This window comes from Macaca thibetana, chromosome X, assembly GCF_024542745.1.
Source record: "Macaca thibetana thibetana isolate TM-01 chromosome X, ASM2454274v1, whole genome shotgun sequence".
In the NCBI taxonomy this organism is placed as follows: domain Eukaryota; kingdom Metazoa; phylum Chordata; class Mammalia; order Primates; family Cercopithecidae; genus Macaca; species Macaca thibetana.
In genome coordinates this window covers 118,227,494-118,244,211 of record NC_065598.1, presented here as the reverse complement: position 1 = coordinate 118,244,211, position 16,718 = coordinate 118,227,494, and the positions used below count along the sequence as shown (strand labels likewise).

General features: G+C 42.7%; 1 protein-coding gene across 1 annotated transcript in view; it reads right to left on the bottom strand.

The window, feature by feature from the left end:
• The window catches only part of GRIA3 (glutamate ionotropic receptor AMPA type subunit 3), a 375,502-nt gene that overhangs the window by 315,138 nt on the left and 43,646 nt on the right, over positions 1–16,718 (bottom strand). The window contains exons 2-3 of the mRNA XM_050776093.1: positions 5,889–6,318; positions 4,543–4,701 (exon numbers count right to left, since the gene is read on the bottom strand). Of these exons, the coding sequence (XP_050632050.1) occupies positions 4,543–4,701; positions 5,889–5,997 (268 nt within the window). The 5' untranslated portion in view covers positions 5,998–6,318. The remainder of the gene's footprint in view (positions 1–4,542; positions 4,702–5,888; positions 6,319–16,718) is intronic.

Sequence of the window (16,718 nt, the reverse complement as noted above, 5' to 3'; positions counted from 1 at the left end):
CTCACCTTTACAGCCTGCTGATTGCCATCTATTTTTATGGCCCAAATGAACAGCATCAGCTTCTTCCCTCCCCCGCCCTGTGAAAAATAAATTTTAAAAACCATAATAAACCTTGTAAAAAGATGACTTAAATTTTTGACTGGCACTACTAAGGCAACGTCTTTGTGCTTTAGGGGGCTAAGCCAGACGGGCTGAGAAGTGAGCTAAGCCGGCAAGCTTACTGAAGGCTGGCCAGCAGACAGAGGAGAGAGGGAGAGCAGCAAAGGCACAAAGGCAGGGAAGAGGGGGAGTGAGGGAGGGAGTGGAGCCAGAGCAGTCAATGTTGGGTAGTATGGCAAAATCTGTTTAAAGGAAGGAGCCTTGATCTTGATCCCAGGAGTCTTCACCTGGTTTCCAAATCTTACATGGAAAGGACAGACACCAAAGCCAAACCAAGACAAAACAAAACCCACCAAACTGCAAAGAATAGGATCAAAGGAGACATTTCCTTCCCAAATGGACATAAATAGTTAAATTGATTTTGGCAATTAGAATAATTAGATAATTAGATTGTGACTCTGTAGGAAAGAGAAAGAAACCTGTCTCAGCTAAGTGTATTTGGTAGTGAAACGCGCTCAGTTATAAAAGGAGTGTGTTCTCAGCAGATATATTTCAAATGGCTTGAAAAAAATTAATGGAATAAAAATTTGCATCTGATGGGTTAGGTTTAGCCAGCAAAAGGAATTTTACTTGGGACTCCATTAGAGCCTGCACTCCTAAGTCCTATTCTCAATCCCACCATCACCATTGTGCCTCCATCAACAGATTTTTATTTAAGCCAATGCATTTAGAGCACAATTCCATGGTGAATAACCTTTAAGGTTACATTTGCCTTTTCCCTGCTTCTTGCAAACAGTGCGTAATCCACAAGCACATTTGTTGGCTGTAAAGGTGTACAACAGCAATTTTTGCAATGACAGTGCGGAGAGGGAATATGAGATCTGTGTGCTAATGAGCTGACACTGCAGAGGCTGGGGCGGTGTAGTGTGGAGTGCACTACAAGTGCACAGCAGCAAGACACAGGAGGGGACTTCAAGGGAATCGGCGACGTTTCCTGAGGAACCGGGACAGCAAAGCCACACAATGGGACACATCAATCCCTTGGTGTTTCCATATCGCTGCCCCCAAAGCCTTAGGACTATCAAATCTGTTTTCTAAAGAACAAACATGTAACTTACATGTGTATACATCTCTTTTCATATATACTGATTGTGTGTCTATGAATGTATATATCCTGAAGTCAAAATATTCACACCATTCTTGGTTCTGGGGTTATCTAGCTAAGTTAAAAAGTAAGGCAGCAAACTCTATAAATTCCCATGAAATGGGAACATGTGCTTCAAATCAGGTGTGTCTCTTAGATAAACTTCAATCCATCTCTGAGCTGAGATCCCAAATTAACCACCTTTCAAAGCCAGTGCGGCTCTTATTGGCCTTGTAAGACATGGAATAAAGTTGGAGTCTGTCTTAAGCAAACCTCTTGGGGGTTGTGCAAAAGAATTGGTTTCTGATGAAGAAGAGTCTTTAAATAGCTGATGCCTGGGATTCATCACAAGGAAACTTTTCAAATAGGTTGTCAGAGGTTGTAGGGGTGGGTAATGCGGAGGGAGAACGGAGAACAGGGACACAAAAATGAAGGAATTACCCTTTGTTTATTCTTTGTATATTCGTTTACCTGCACACCTACACCCTAGAAAGTGTGTGCCTGCCTCAGGATTGAGGGTGCAGGAAAGAGCATGAGAAGAGATCAATTCTAGTGCTAAGGAAAGTTGAAACTAGGAATTTTGCCTAGGAATAAGGGAAAGTTTCTTTAATTTTTGCAGCCCATTCCATATTGAACCAGATAGGAGAGGTGGTTGGCCAGATTGAGACTCATCTGTGGTTTTCCGGAATTCTCCCTAGGTCTCCAGAGAAGGGCAGGCCAGAGGATACAGAGATTTTTCTTTGCACAATCAGGGCGATCAATTGGAGGAGTGGAACCTGGGGGTCACCTGTCAGGCTCCAGCACTGAACTAGAATTTCATGCCAGTTGGAAATATTTGATCTTCACTTCCACAAGAAAAAGAACAATCAAAGCCAGGTGCAGAAATGAGAAACACCTCCAGGGCTTCTTTGGCCCCTTGAAATCATTGGTTTCTGCATTCAAAGACTATGGTTAGACGAGTCATCTTTCTCATACTAAGCTACCAGGCAGCAGCTGCCTGGAGACAGCTTTGAGTTCTGGCCCCCGTTCAATGATTGTGACATTCAGAGATGTCTGTTTCAGGGACCAGAGAAGATGACAGCTTTCCTCCTCTGTCTTCAGAGAAAGCAACAGGCAGCTAGATACACAACACTGGTTTTTCTAGCTGTTTTTCCTGCGTATGTCCGTGCATGCATACATGTGTATTTGACATAACTAAGGGCAAGGTCACGTTTTCGTTTTTTTTCTTGTTGTCCAGTGAGCCACACTCCTTCTCCCAAACTCTCAAGCCCCTAGCCACAACCCAGCCTTGTAAGTGGAAATGCTATGAATTTACGGTGAGGGATTTTCATCAATTTCTTTTCCTTTCCCATGGTTGTTCTCTTATTGCCCTGAGAGGTAAGGCAATAAGGCAACTCAATACCAATATGGATGACTTATTGCCTTTTCCTAAACCTGAGATTTTCACATGGCAAGAATCATTTCTGATTGCTTCTTGAGTGGGGTTCCGATAGTCTAGGGCTGGTGGGTGTCAATCTGGTTTGACCATAAGAACAGGACCAAAAACCTTGGAAATCAATCATTTCTGAGAAACCAAATGGTTCTCTTATCCCAGTTCTCATCAGTGAAAAGACACTGAAGGGAGTTGAAATAAATATTATTATTAATGATAATAAACCCTGGTAGTTTAATGTATTTAGTTTTAAATCTGTTCTAATTGATATTTAGGAAGCTGCATTTGAGATTCAGCCTCTTGACAAGATCACAGTGCTGCAGGATTAAGAGTCAGATGTGTGTTGTAAATGCTGTGGAGACAGGCTGGGATTACCAAAATAAGATGCAAAGTATAGACAGCTATTTCGTAACTTTCACACTTAGCTGGAATTAATAAATTCCTATTTTTGTCAATGTCAGAAAGCCAAAGAAAGTCAAATATGGAGTATCTCAGAACATGTTCATATAAGGATCTGTATCTTCAGCTAAAATTTTCTTAAAGCTGATAACTGTCATATTTCTTGCAGAGTATATCACCCCCCCCAACCCCTTGGCCCAAGTCTTCAAAGCCAAGGAATCTGTGCCCTTGGAGAGAGACCCTTTCGATGGTTTCTGGAAACCATGTATCCTTTGAGGCAGAAGGATTTAAAGAAAGTCATACACAAAGTTTCACCCATCCAAACATAAACATCATTTCTCCCTTGGAAGAGAAAGGAAAAAAAACCCAAATTCCAAACTACATCAGCCATAAAAGCAAAGCATATTTTATACCATATTCAGCCTCATTGTTGTGAAAACTTTTAGTGAAATAAGCTTACATGAAGAATTCTCAGTCTTTCTCACGAAACATTCCATTCAAGTAAAACCATATGTCCAACAGGCTATTAGCCATTTAGGTTCCTTTGGTTGTATTTTACAAAATGTCCCCTTTTCAGAGGAATAATCACGGGGTACGGCTAAGGATTTCAGAACCGGCTTTGGGGCTGAATTACTTCTCTTTCCATATTCAGTTTTCCTGCTCCAAGCCTCCTCTCCTCCTGCCCCCTCCTTGCTCTAAATTAAGAACTGTGTTGTCCTTAACGATCATGGGGGTGAACAACACTAGGGGAGGCAGAACTAGTTTTCCAAATCATCACCTGATCACCATTTTCTCCCTTCCCCTCAGTTCGCTAGGCATTCATCACTTGCAATCAGTTTGTAGTCTTATCAGTTCCTATCAGAGCTCTCTCAGTAAGTAAGGTAATATTTGAGGACAGAAAGAGGCCAGGGAACCCAGCCTGTTCTGCCCCTCAAGGTCACTTGTTTGCAGAATTTCTCATATTTGCTTCCTACACATTAGGCAATTGTCAAATTCAGCTCGTTCCTACAGCCAGGCACTAGCTTTAACAGTCAAGTGATGTACATCCTGAATTGACTCAATCAAGAAGCTGCTGATTCTTTTTTTAATCTCATCTGAAGAAATTTCTCTGAACAACCATGCTATTTTTTTCTTTCTTTTTTTTCCCCAGTTAAAAAAAAAAGAGAGAGAGAGAGAGAGAGTTGGAGAAGGAACACACTAGGTTAGCAGGGAGGAAAATGAAACTTTTGCATCAAACACTATTTGGAGCAGACTTTTGCCCACTGTCTTGAGTTTTTCCTACTGTCTTAAGCCCCTCAGCAGTATCCTTTGGAGTTGATTTATGCAGCATGAAACCGGATGGATCAGAGCCCCTAAAATATCTACTGAGGCAGTCATCTCCCAGCACACACACAGACCCTAAGTGCCACAAGAAAGATGCAAATGAGGTCCCCAACGTCCCAAAGGGAGGAAAAGCAGATCTACTTACAAGCATTTGTCACAGAAAAACTATTGGAGGAATCCAAGTGATCTACATGGTAATTCAAATGGAAGGGCTTCTCGGTGGTGTTCTGGTTGGTGTTGTATAACTGCACGGCAAAGCGGAAAGCGCTGTGCTCCTGCACTGTGTTTCTCATGAAAAGTCCACCTATAAGCAAAGGGAACGGAGATTTGGCTTGTGTTCCCCCACCCTAGGGCCATTTAGAAATTGGGGAACAATATAGATACCGGATACCTCTCAATGCTACTGGGATATGGGATTGAGGATTGATATTCAACCTGTGTGTCTTTCAAGACTTGTGAACTCAGATTTTGGCCAAGAGAAACCTGGATTTTCTAGACTGAAAAGAAGAGGCTAGAGAGAAGGGAGAAGAGGGGGCTGTTTTGGGTTAGGACGATGGAACCAAGAGTGAGACTTGGTTCTTTCTTAGGCGGAAGCCTTCTTTTTTTTCTAGTCGCCCCCCACCCCACCTCCCCATCCGCACAGCTGGTCATCTTTTCCTTGTGTGAAGGGAAAGATTGGGAAGAAAAACAATATTGTTCCCCCTGCTACCCCAACCCGTTCCCCATAGCCACCCTCACCCGTGACAATACAGGGGGCTGGTTCAGTAATGGCAAAAATTCTAACTTCTAGACTTGTAAATACAGACAGAAGCCAAGATAACTCCCTCCAGGAGCCCAGGAGCCGGGCTGCAGACAGACACAGCGGCAATTCATGAATTCGTGGTCTGCGTGACTTCGCTGCTTGCCCGCTCAGCTCCTTGTCTAACCCCCTTGTCTCACCTCCGCCTCCTACCCCATCCACCACCGACTCCGGCTGCTGCCCGGGTCTGGGAGATCCAAAGTGGGCTCCACCTCCCCCAGCACCAGCCTGTCTCCCGACAGCCGGAGACCCCGGACTGAGCACCCCGGGCCCGGGTTATGCGCCCTGGCGCGGCCAGACAGTCGGCATCACCCTGGGACAACTTCCAGGAGCTGCACGCACGCCATGGCAAAGTCCAGAGCAGCGAGCTGAAAAACCTCGACTCTTCACCCCCTTGCAGCATCCCAGCCTCCTGCTCGCCTCCGGTGCTCCTCTCAGCTCGGAAAACCTAGCATTTTACCCCCACTATCCCCAGGAGACCCCTCTCTTGTCCCAGAGGTTCTTCAGACCAGCCACCTCTTTGAGGCTCAGATTCCCCCCGCCCCGCCCCCCGCCCCGCACCATCTCTGCCGGTCCCCGGCCCCAGTCCCAGTTCCCAGGCCATACAAGACAGGGACCCACCGCAGCGAAAGCCCTGCCAGGGCAGTGGTCTCGGAGAGCCTGGACCGACCGACTGGCTCGCTTGCGCTTACCTATGCTGATGGTGTTGGGGAATCCTCCGTGAGAATGACCCAAAAGCCCCAGGACTAAAAAGAAGACCGCCCGGAGCACGTTTTGCCCCATTTTCTTCTGCCTGGGCATGCTACGCCTAAAACGAAGCTGACAAGAGCATGGGCGCAACTCAGGAGTCGTCAAAATAATAATAGAAAAAGAAAAATAATTCGTTGGCTCTTACACCCCCTCCCCTTAACTTGCTCTCGCTCACTCTTCCTTTCCACCCCACACTAGTCCTCCTCCTCCTCCGCTGTCGCCGCCTCCTCTTCTTCCTCTTCTTCTTCTCTCTCTCTTACTCTCTCTCTTATTCGCTCTCTCTCTCTCGCTCTCTCTCTCTTCCTTTCTTGCTCCCTCTCTCTCCCTCTCACTCCCAGGATCTCTCACACCCCCTCCCTTCCCCCCACCTCACTTCTGTCTTCACACCAATCTGGAAGGCGGGTTCATTGGCTGCAAGCTGGGTTTGCCAAAGCGATTCCTCTCCCTATGATGAAAGAGAGAGAGAGAGAGAGAGAGAGAGAGAATAAAAACCTAAAACACAGAACAAAACAAGCAAAACACCGAAAAACAAAAATAGAGAAGCAAAAGAAAGAGAATGAAAGAATAAATTATCAAGACAATCTGAGACTCTCCCCGCGTCCCCCCCGCAAAAGATGGTAGGTCTAAAGCGGGGGGGGGGGGGGGCGGGGGGGAAGGAAAGAGCGAAAAGGCTCAGTGCCGGTGAATTGGGCTCTTCCAATTGGGCCGGTAGGGGGATATTGATCAAAGTTGATCTGACGTGGAATTAAAGCCGCACACCGCTTAGCTCTACTGCAAACTGCAGCCCCGGACTGCAAAGCCTAGGCGCTGGCATTTGTCGACACGGAAGATGGGATCAATAGAAATATACCACTCCTAACGTGGATCAACCTTTTAAGCTGCAACTTCCTCCCACCCTTCAAAAAAAAAAAAAAAAAAAGCTGCATTGCCTCTGTGTTTGTGTGTCTGTCTTAAAGAAGGGGGGCCTTAGGAGGGCCATTAGTGGTTACTCCAGAGTCTTTGTAGAGACTCAGAGAAGCAGTTCCCATCACAATGCGCCCAAAGATGCTGCGCATGCCCGGTCTCTGCCGCTCCGCTTTTACAGCAGAGATCCGAGGGCGAGTGAGCAACCCCCACCCCCATCCCCGCAGCTTTGGGAGGCGTGTCCCTCCCCTTAAACTAGTGCTGAGGCCGGCTTGCTGGGGCATGGGGTGGGCGGTGCTGGGCAGTGATGGGCAGTATGGGGCTGACTTCTTTGGAGGGCGTAGGAAAAAGTATGTGCGTCGAGGTAGTAACTAAAAGGTTAATGAAAAGGACGCTCAGGCTCACTGACCAAGGAGGAGGGAGGTGTGGGAATGAGCTGGTCTGGGGGTGGGGATTGAAAGTTGAGGTTGGAGAAAACTGTACCTAGCTGCATTGCTCCCTTGGTGTTGCCTCTGGACTTAGCAGCCTAGGTCCCTGAGTGATGACCTCAGAGGTTATCAATTCTTTCTGACTCTTCTTCCCCTCTGCTCTAAGGCGAGCAAAGAACATATGAAGTCCTACAGTACCGACCAGATTTCAGTGACGGGTGGCCTTTTCCATAGCATGTTGCGGATGAACCTCCTGGGCTATCGACCCCTCTCCCTAGCCCCTTTCTCCTGCAATGAGGAAAAAGAATCCTCTTTATCTCTTACGTTTTTCACTTTTACTTTACAGTTACTGTAGAAGGCATGGGTTTTATCCTCCCCACACCTGCTATTTTCCTTTTCATATCCTCTCCTGCTGGTCTAAGTGGAACATGAACTTTCCTTCCAGTGTAAAGCGAACTGATATACATTGGGGATACAATTGGGAATATACAGGGGATAGAAGGACCCTGGAGCCCAGCTAGTATATCAATTACTCCAGAACTTTGGATTTGGCAAGACTTAGGCTGGAGCCTGGAACAATGGAACAAAATGGCTTCAAATCAGAAAAATTGTTCTAGGCCCTTTCCGAATTTCTATTCATTCTGATAATGCATAGTTTCCTCCCACCCACCACCCATAGAAATCTTTTGTCTCCATTTTGCTATTTCATGGACAGGAGTGAAGGAGAAACATGAGAGTCTGAGGAGACTCATCTTTTCAGTGGAAGAAGCATTAGGGCAAAGCGGGTAGCAGAGATAAGGTTGGTCACCCCCTGCCAAATGTAGACAGGGACATAGCATTATTCAGGAACATGGGCTTAGGAGGCATACAGGTCCAGGTTCAAGTCTAAGTCCCATCACATACAGGCAGTGTGTGACCTTGAACAACTTTGTTAATCTGAACCCCAGTTCTCTCATCTTCAAAATGGGAATATTAATATCTTTCTTTATAAGGCAATTGTGAAAATTAAGTAAGATAATTGATATGAAAGCATCTAATTCAGTGCCTACCTCAGAGAAAAATCAATAAATGTTAATTTGCAAACTCCCTTCCCTCTTTCTCACCTGCTAAAAGTGCCCTCTTGTCCCCCAAGTTTCCTCATGCTGTCATCTTCCTCTCTCCTCATATTCCACATAACTTCAGACTCTGCTATCAAGTCTAAGCCAATGTTCCACATTAAAATCTTTCCATTGTAGCTTCTCAAAAGGCCCAGGAGACAATCTTTACTAAGGTTCTAATGGCAGGCAGTGAAAATTTAATATTAAAAATGCCACATTTAAAGAACCTCTACTCTTTGCCAGGCACTAGGTGTTTCTCCTTTTAGATAACACAGTTGCATTTTAATAGGAACCTTCAATGCCTTGTCCCAAAGGAATAACTTTAATGAGGAGGTTTTAGTTTTGATTTCATGTGAGTGAACAATATATTTTGTACCAGGGGAAAGTGACTTTCAGCATGTCTCACTTCACTCCTGAAAGTAGCCAGGTCCCCATCCATGCTTGGTCAGCTGTAAGAGGAGGTGGAAGAACAAGATCTGTGGCCATCTTCACTGTCATTTGGCTTGAAGAGTGATGAGGGTGGGTCAGTAACTAAAGATGAGAGGCAGAAAAATATTTTGGTGGCTATGCACTTGAAAACTCTCCACTGAAGTCATGAATGTAAATGCCACCCATCCCTTCCATTTTCATCCTCCCGTGCCCAATACCTTTTCCCCCTCTCTTTTATCTGCTGCCACTTTTTCAATTTTTAGCTGTAAGTGGCAGCTGTTGGCAGAGTTGGACTAGTCTCATCTGTGCCAGCAGGGGCACAGTGGTAGACTAAGCATATTGCTGTTGGTTGAAAAGCCTGTATAATACATGCAGATTCTTTAGCAACCAATCCCTCACCCAAAAGAGCAGGGAGACACTTTATAAACTTCAACTCTGATTTTCCAACGAGGGGTTAGATTTTATACTAGCAACATCATAGCCACCAGAAGTTGCCAACAAAGCCCCAAACCTAGCTCTCCCTCTGTGGTTAAGAGTATCCCTACTGAATTTAGGATTACCTCCTAGTCTTAGTCCCTATGTTTTGTACTTTTAAATGAGCTCTATGATATAATTTAAATAGCAAGAAAATAACCATTGCAGTTTTTATCAAAAAGTAAATAGTGTACTTCTCTTCATGAGCTTTGTGCTTGTTTCAGGCTTGAGAGGTGCACTTGGATAAGCATAGAGAACTGTTGGCCAGTGGAATTCTAAGAGCGGATCTACACCATACATTGAGCCTCATACTTGCTAACTTTATAAAAATCAGGAAAACAACAACAGAAATCATCCTATTTCATTGGAAGGAAACTGCTATACCCTTCAAAGAAAATGAAACCAAGATACTATATCCTTTGCCTAATGGGAGCATAATTTCCTAACCATTTGACTTTGATTTCTTCAACAAACATTTATTGACCACCTGCTATATGGCAAACTTTGCTAAGTACCAGGAATATAAGGAAGCAAGAAACAGTTTTTGCTTTTCATGAATTTCAAGTTCAAAGGCGGAGCAGATGTATTCACTGGCAATGACAATGCAATGTGGCAAGTGTTCTGAAAATGGTAAGCACCAGGTACCATGGCAGCACAGAGGATGGTGTTTAAATATCTGAAACAAGGTACTTCCCTTATCCCAAACCCTTACAAACACAAGATAGAACAAAGTGATTTCTAAGCCCCCTTCTTGCTTTTATGTTTGATCATCCTATGATTCCATGAGGTGAGATTTTTTTAGGGTTAGAAAAACTGTCCAAACTTTAGCCTAGGCTCTAATAAAGGAACTAAGCTAGATACAACAGATTCTTTGTGACCATCTTTTGTACTGCCACTTCCAGATTATTTGGGAAGAATAGAGAGTTTAGCCATATCTGGAGATTCAGGTTGGGTATGACTTCTAAGAAAGCTTAGGTCCTCTGACCTACTTATCTATAGTTCTATTTTCTCCATTATATCACCGCTCCAGAAACCTCTGTGGAAATCTTCTATCTAAGTGTTCGCCTCCATGTTGTTTAATACATCTACATCCCTGAGAAGCTAAAATTTCAGACACAGACCTAGCTGGAGCCGCTTCTGTTGGAAGTGTATCTATGAGTCAGAGGAAAAACCTTATTAATTTGGATTTAATATGCCCAGAAATTGATCCACTGAAACGTCTAGAAGGAGACAGTTACACCAAGCAAGCGTGGCCATGGGAGCAATTGTTTGTCCTAAATTATTTTCAGATTATCTTGCTTTTTATACATGATAAGGGTGTTTAGAACTCCATGTATTCTCTGAAGACATCCCCAGGAGCCATTTGGAGGAGGAATTAATTGGAGATGACCTGGTATTTTTTGTACCTCTCTCCCAACACCTTTCTCTCTGGACTAAACACTTTCACACCACCTTCTTTAAGCACCCTCAGGGTTAGTGACCATACTTTGAATGGTCTGATATCAGTTAGAATACTTCATGCTGCAGACAAGAACAAATCCACTAAAACTGATATAAACACTAAGGGAGACACATTGTCTCACATAACTGGAAGGGCCAAAGGTATGGCTGACTTGAGAATTCATTAGACTCAGTAGTTCAACAATTTCATCAAAAACCTAATTTCTTTTCCTCTCTCCTTTCTGCTTCCCTCAAGATGGCAAAATGGCTGTAGGATTTCTTGGCTTCATATCTATGTCACATCATCTTGTATTAATTGGCAGTGAATCATATGACTATTCGTGATCCAATCTTGTGTCCATGTAATGCCATGCTTAGGCCTGAATTACCTGAACCAGTAGCCATGACATAGGAGACCAGGATTATGACCCATCTGTGCAGTTTAATGTAGGGTCAGTCTTCCCACCACCACTAAATTACATGATTGATACACAATGAGGGAGAGAGATATGGAGGTTGGGAGACAATCACAATAACCACTGACATCCCTGTCTTTCTGAAGGCCTGCTCTCTGGGAATTGTGGGTGGTAATAATTTTATTCTTCAAGTGTTTACAGGCCCCTGAAGACTTGCCAAAATGGTTTGTCTTTGGTCTGTTGTAGGTAGACTCCTCAATGGTGAGATCCTTCTGTTACTTTAGTAGCTCAGCCCCCTAAATTTAGTTCAAGATGCATCTGCCTGATATTTTAATTCTGTTCTTAACAGAGTTATGTTATATTGAGAGTCCAGTGTGAGAAACTAATATAGAAATAATTTCTTTTCTAGACAAATAGGCTTTAGAGACTTTCAGGTAAAAATCTAGAGATTCCTCCGCACATTCTTCCCGGGATAGGTGTCACTCTACAGACTATGAAACTGAGGAATCAGAGAGGTTAAGTGAATAGCCCAAGGTCATACAGCCATGTGGTAAGGATTGGCATTTCTTATCCCTCTAGGGTTTTATTCACCAGACCAGAGTTTCCTTCATGCTGTGATACTGAGGATGTAGATAGAACTGAATCATAATAAATACATTCTGCTGGGATGGTTACATCTTAGCAAGTAATTATCCCCTGGTAGACTCTGAATGGGCTTGAAAACTGTAGATGGAAATCACATGGCTTCAGGACTCCCACTTCTCACAAAGTGACATTCTTATAAGCTGCAACGTCTCTCTGATGGGAAGTGTTAATTTATTGTGAATTATTCCAGGTTACCTCCCAGAGAAAATATTGTTGACATTTTTGTTAATGTATACCATTTTATCCCTCAGGGAAGGTTAAAAAATGATAACTGGGAAACAGCATAGGCAAGTCAGGGAGAAATTAACCCCCAAACTAAAACTAGCCCCTCCTCCCAGCCCTACCTGGGAGGGGTTGCATGTTTGAGTAGATTTGAGAGTTCTAGAGATGTCGAGGAATTCTTGGTGCCAATTGTTTGAGGAGTTATGCTTTACACTCAACTGGAAAAGTTTCCATTTTTTGAAGTACTTATGAAAATTGGAAATTGACTCTGGATTCTGAAACTTACATGACTGATGTTAGGATCTGAGTCAGCATCATGCCAGATAACATCATATGAAGGCAAATAGACTTTTTCCCCATTTTTGAGGTGCATATATGTGTGGGGGTGGTGGTGATGGGGTTGGAATGAGTGCAGTACACATGTTAGATTGAATGAGAGCTCTAATTATTCACCCTTTCCTGAATCCATATCTTTATCATGGCCTCATTGTGGGCAGTTTGTTTTCCTGCCCTTTAACTTGGCCATGTGACTTGCTCTGGCCAATGGCATGTGGGAAAAAGTGACAGTGCACCAATTTCAGCTTACATCTTAGGAAACTTCACACATATCTGCTTGCCATCTTCAGCTCTGTCAGTGCCATGAAAAGAACATGTAACAGCTAATTTGCTGGCCCAAGAAAGATGGAAGACATGTAGCAGAGCAGCTCCAGTTGATTCAGACCTACAGTGAGAAGCAGAGCCACCCCAGCTACTACAACCTGTAACAGCACTGCACTACTGGGGCCAGTCTAGATCAGCTGAACCCCAGCCAATCCGTCCATCAGCAAGGAATAAGTGACTGATACGGTTTTAAGCCACTAAGGTTTGGGGCACCTTGTTGTGGAGCCATAGCTAACTAATACAGCAGGCCTCTGGCCATAATATATTTCTATGAATGGTCTAAAGCTAGGGTGATCATATATTTTTGTTTGCCCAAGACCATTCAGTTTATGCCCATGGTCTTGGAACAATTATAAGTGCCCCCTTTCACCGGGATAAAAATACCTCAGTATGAATGCGAATTTCTATGGTCAATCTAGCTGAGACAATGTAGGTCTTATATATGGTTGCTTTAAGGGCCAGATGGAAGACTTGCTATCTGCTTGTTTGCTATTTCCACCTCCTAATTTCTGCTTCCTAATTTGTCAGCTGGGGATTTGAGTTTAGCCATCTTGAGGAATAAGGTATTTTTAACACTCCTTTAGATGTAGGGAGTTTTGGGTTTTCTGCTTTGAAAGAAAATTCAGAGTATTTAGGGGAATAAAAAGATAACTGGAAACATTTGAATTTTAAGATACTTGCCTGTGGCTAATTCTTAAAGAGGAATTGCAATTGCTGGTTTTCCTAAAGTTTAATCTGTTATAATCTGTGTGCTGTGGGCATATTCTGTTGAGTCTTTGTGACATCAATTTCATGAACATAATATTTTGAGGAAAAAGAAAAGCATATTAACCACTCCACATTTTTCTGGGCAATTACCCACAAAATTAAAATTAGTAGTTTTATCCTTTGAAAATACAGGTACACTCTAGTTTAAAAAAATCCAATTTGTAGAACTAGAAATTTGGAACGAGTTTTGTAGTTTAGTAAAAGATTTGCTTAAGTTTTCCCTTAAGTAGTGAACTGCTCTTGTGCAATGGTTGTCAGTCAGATGTGATTTTGCCCCCTGGAGGACAAGTGGCAATGTTTAGGAGACATTTTTGATCATGATTCCTGGCAGTGTAGGGTGGTGCTACAGGAATTTAGTGGGTAGAGGCCAGAGATGCTGCTCAACCCCTTATAATGCGCAAGGCAGCACCAAATAGTGCCACTGTTGAGGAACCCAACTCTTATGTATTCAGAATAGGAGTTTTAGAAAAACCAAATAAGTTTATACACACCTTTTCAGAAATGTGAGTATTGAACTAGGGATCTGAAAACTTGGATTCTAATAACAATTCTGCCAAAATTACTAGGAATGTGACATCAGGCTATCATTTAAATTCTCTGAGACTCAGTGATTTGATCTGTGAATTGGGGATACATCTTATTTGTATCTCCAAATAAAGCATTAGAGAGAAAAGGAGAGGGATGAGGGAGGAGGGTGAAGAGGGGAGAGGGAAAGATCATTGTTACAATACACTTAATATTATGGTATTTAAGTTGGTGAAGTTGATTAGCTCGAATCATAGAATTACCAGGAAATGTGAACTTTCTAGGAGTACTTCAGCTGCTTTTACTTTTCTAGACATTCTACAGCTGAAGAAATTGCAACAGGACAGAATATCTGTTACTTTCCCAAATCCAATGCAAAAGCCATGGCTGTCTGACTTCCTATGCTGCCTTTTTTCCCCCCATTAATTCGCCGCAAGTTACCTACAGTTCCTGTTACTAGTTATCAGTGCTTCAAGTAATATTATCCTTGTGTTATTGTTTTTTTTTTTTTTTAAATTTATTTATTTATTTATTTATTTATTATTATACTTTAAGTTGTAGGGTACATGTGCATAACGTGCAGGTTTGTTACATATGTATACTTGTGCCATGTTGCTGTGCTGCACCCATCAACTCGTCATTTACATCAGGTATAACTCCCAATGCAATCCCTCCCCCCTCCCCCCTCCCCATGATAGGCCCCGGTGTGTGATGTTCCCCTTCCTGAGTCTGAGTGATCTCATTGTTCAGTTCCCACCTATGAGTGAGAACATGCGGTGTTTGGTTTTCTGTTCTTGTGATAGTTTGCTAAGAATGATGGATTCCAGCTGCATCCAAGTCCCTACAAAGGACTCAAACTCATCCTTTTTTATGGCTGCATAGTATTCCACGGTGTATATGTGCCACATTTTCTTAATCCAATCTGTCACTGATGGACATTTGGGTTGATTCCAAGTCTTTGCTATTGTGAATAGTGCTGCTATAAACATACGTGTGCATGTGTCCTTATAGCAGCATAATTTATAATCCTTTGGGTATATACCCAGTAATGGGATGGCTGGGTCATATGGTACATCTAGTTCTAGATCCTTGAGGAATCGCCATACTGTTTTCCATAATGGTTGAACTAGTTTACAATCCCACCAACAGTGTAAAAGTGTTCCTATTTCTCCACATCCTCTCCAGCACCTCTTGTTTCCTGACTTTTTAATGATCGCCATTCTAACTGGTGTGAGATGGTATCTGATTGTGGTTTTGATTTGCATTTCTCTGATGGCCAGTGATGATGAGCATTTTTTCATGTGTCTGTTGGCTGTATGAATGTCTTCTTTTGAGAAATGTCTGTTCCTATCCTTTGCCCACTTTTTGATGGGGTTGTTTGTTTTTTTCTTGTAAATTTGTTTGAGTTCTTTGTAGGTTCTGGATAGTAGCCCTTTGTCAGATGAGTAGATTGCAAAAATTTTCTCCCATTCTGTAGGTTGCCTGTTCACTCTGATGGTAGTGTCTTTTGCTGTGCAGAAGCTCTTTAGTTTAATTAGATCCCATTTGTCAATTTTGGCTTTTGCTGCCGTTGCTTTTGGTGTTTTAGACATGAAATCTTTGCCCATGCCTATGTCCTGAATGGTACTACCTAGGTTTTCCTCTAGGATTTTTATGGTATTAGGTCTAACATTTAAGTCTCTAATCCATCTTGAATTAATTTTCGTATAAGGAGTAAGGAAAGGATCCAGTTTCAGCTTTCTACTTATGGCTAGCCAATTTTCCCAGCACCATTTATTAAATAGGGAATCCTTTCCCCATTTCTTGTTTCTCTCAGGTTTGTCAAAGATCAGATGGCTGTAGATGTGTGGTATTATTTCTGAGGACTCTGTTCTGTTCCATTGGTCTATATCTCTGTTTTGGTACCAGTACCATGCTGTTTTGGTTACTGTAGCCTTGTAGTATAGTTTGAAGTCAGGTAGCGTGATGCCTCCAGCTTTGTTCTTTTGACTTAGGATTGTCTTGGAGATGCGGGCTCTTTTTTGGTTCCATATGAACTTTAAAGCAGTTTTTTCCAATTCTGTGAAGAAACTCATTGATAGCTTGATGGGAATGGCATTGAATCTATAAATTACCTTGGGCAGTATGGCCATTTTCACGATATTGATTCTTCCTATCCATGAGCATGGTATGTTCTTCCATTTGTTTGTGTCCTCTTTTATTTCACTGAGCAGTGGTTTGTAGTTCTCCTTGAAGAGGTCCTTTACATCCCTTGGAAGTTGGATTCCTAGGTATTTTATTCTCTTTGAAGCAATTGTGAATGGAAGTTCATTCCTGATTTGGCTCTCTGTTTGTCTGTTACTGGTGTATAAGAATGCTTGTGATTTTTGCACATTAATTTTGTATCCTGAGACTTTGCTGAAGTTGCTTATCAGCTTAAGGAGATTTTGGGCTGAGACAATGGGGTTTTCTAAATATACAATCATGTCATCTGCAAACAGGGACAATTTGACTTCTTCTTTTCCTAACTGAATACCCTTGATTTCTTTCTCTTGCCTAATTGCCCTAGCCAGAACTTCCAACACTATGTTGAATAGGAGTGGTGAGAGAGGGCATCCCTGTCTTGTGCCAGTTTTCAAAGGGAATTTTTCCAGTTTTTGCCCATTCAGTATGATATTGGCTGTGGGTTTGTCATAAATAGCTCTTATTATTTTGAGGTACGTTCCATCAATACCGAATTTATTGAGTGTTTTTAGCATGAAGGGCTGTTGAATTTTGTCAAAAGC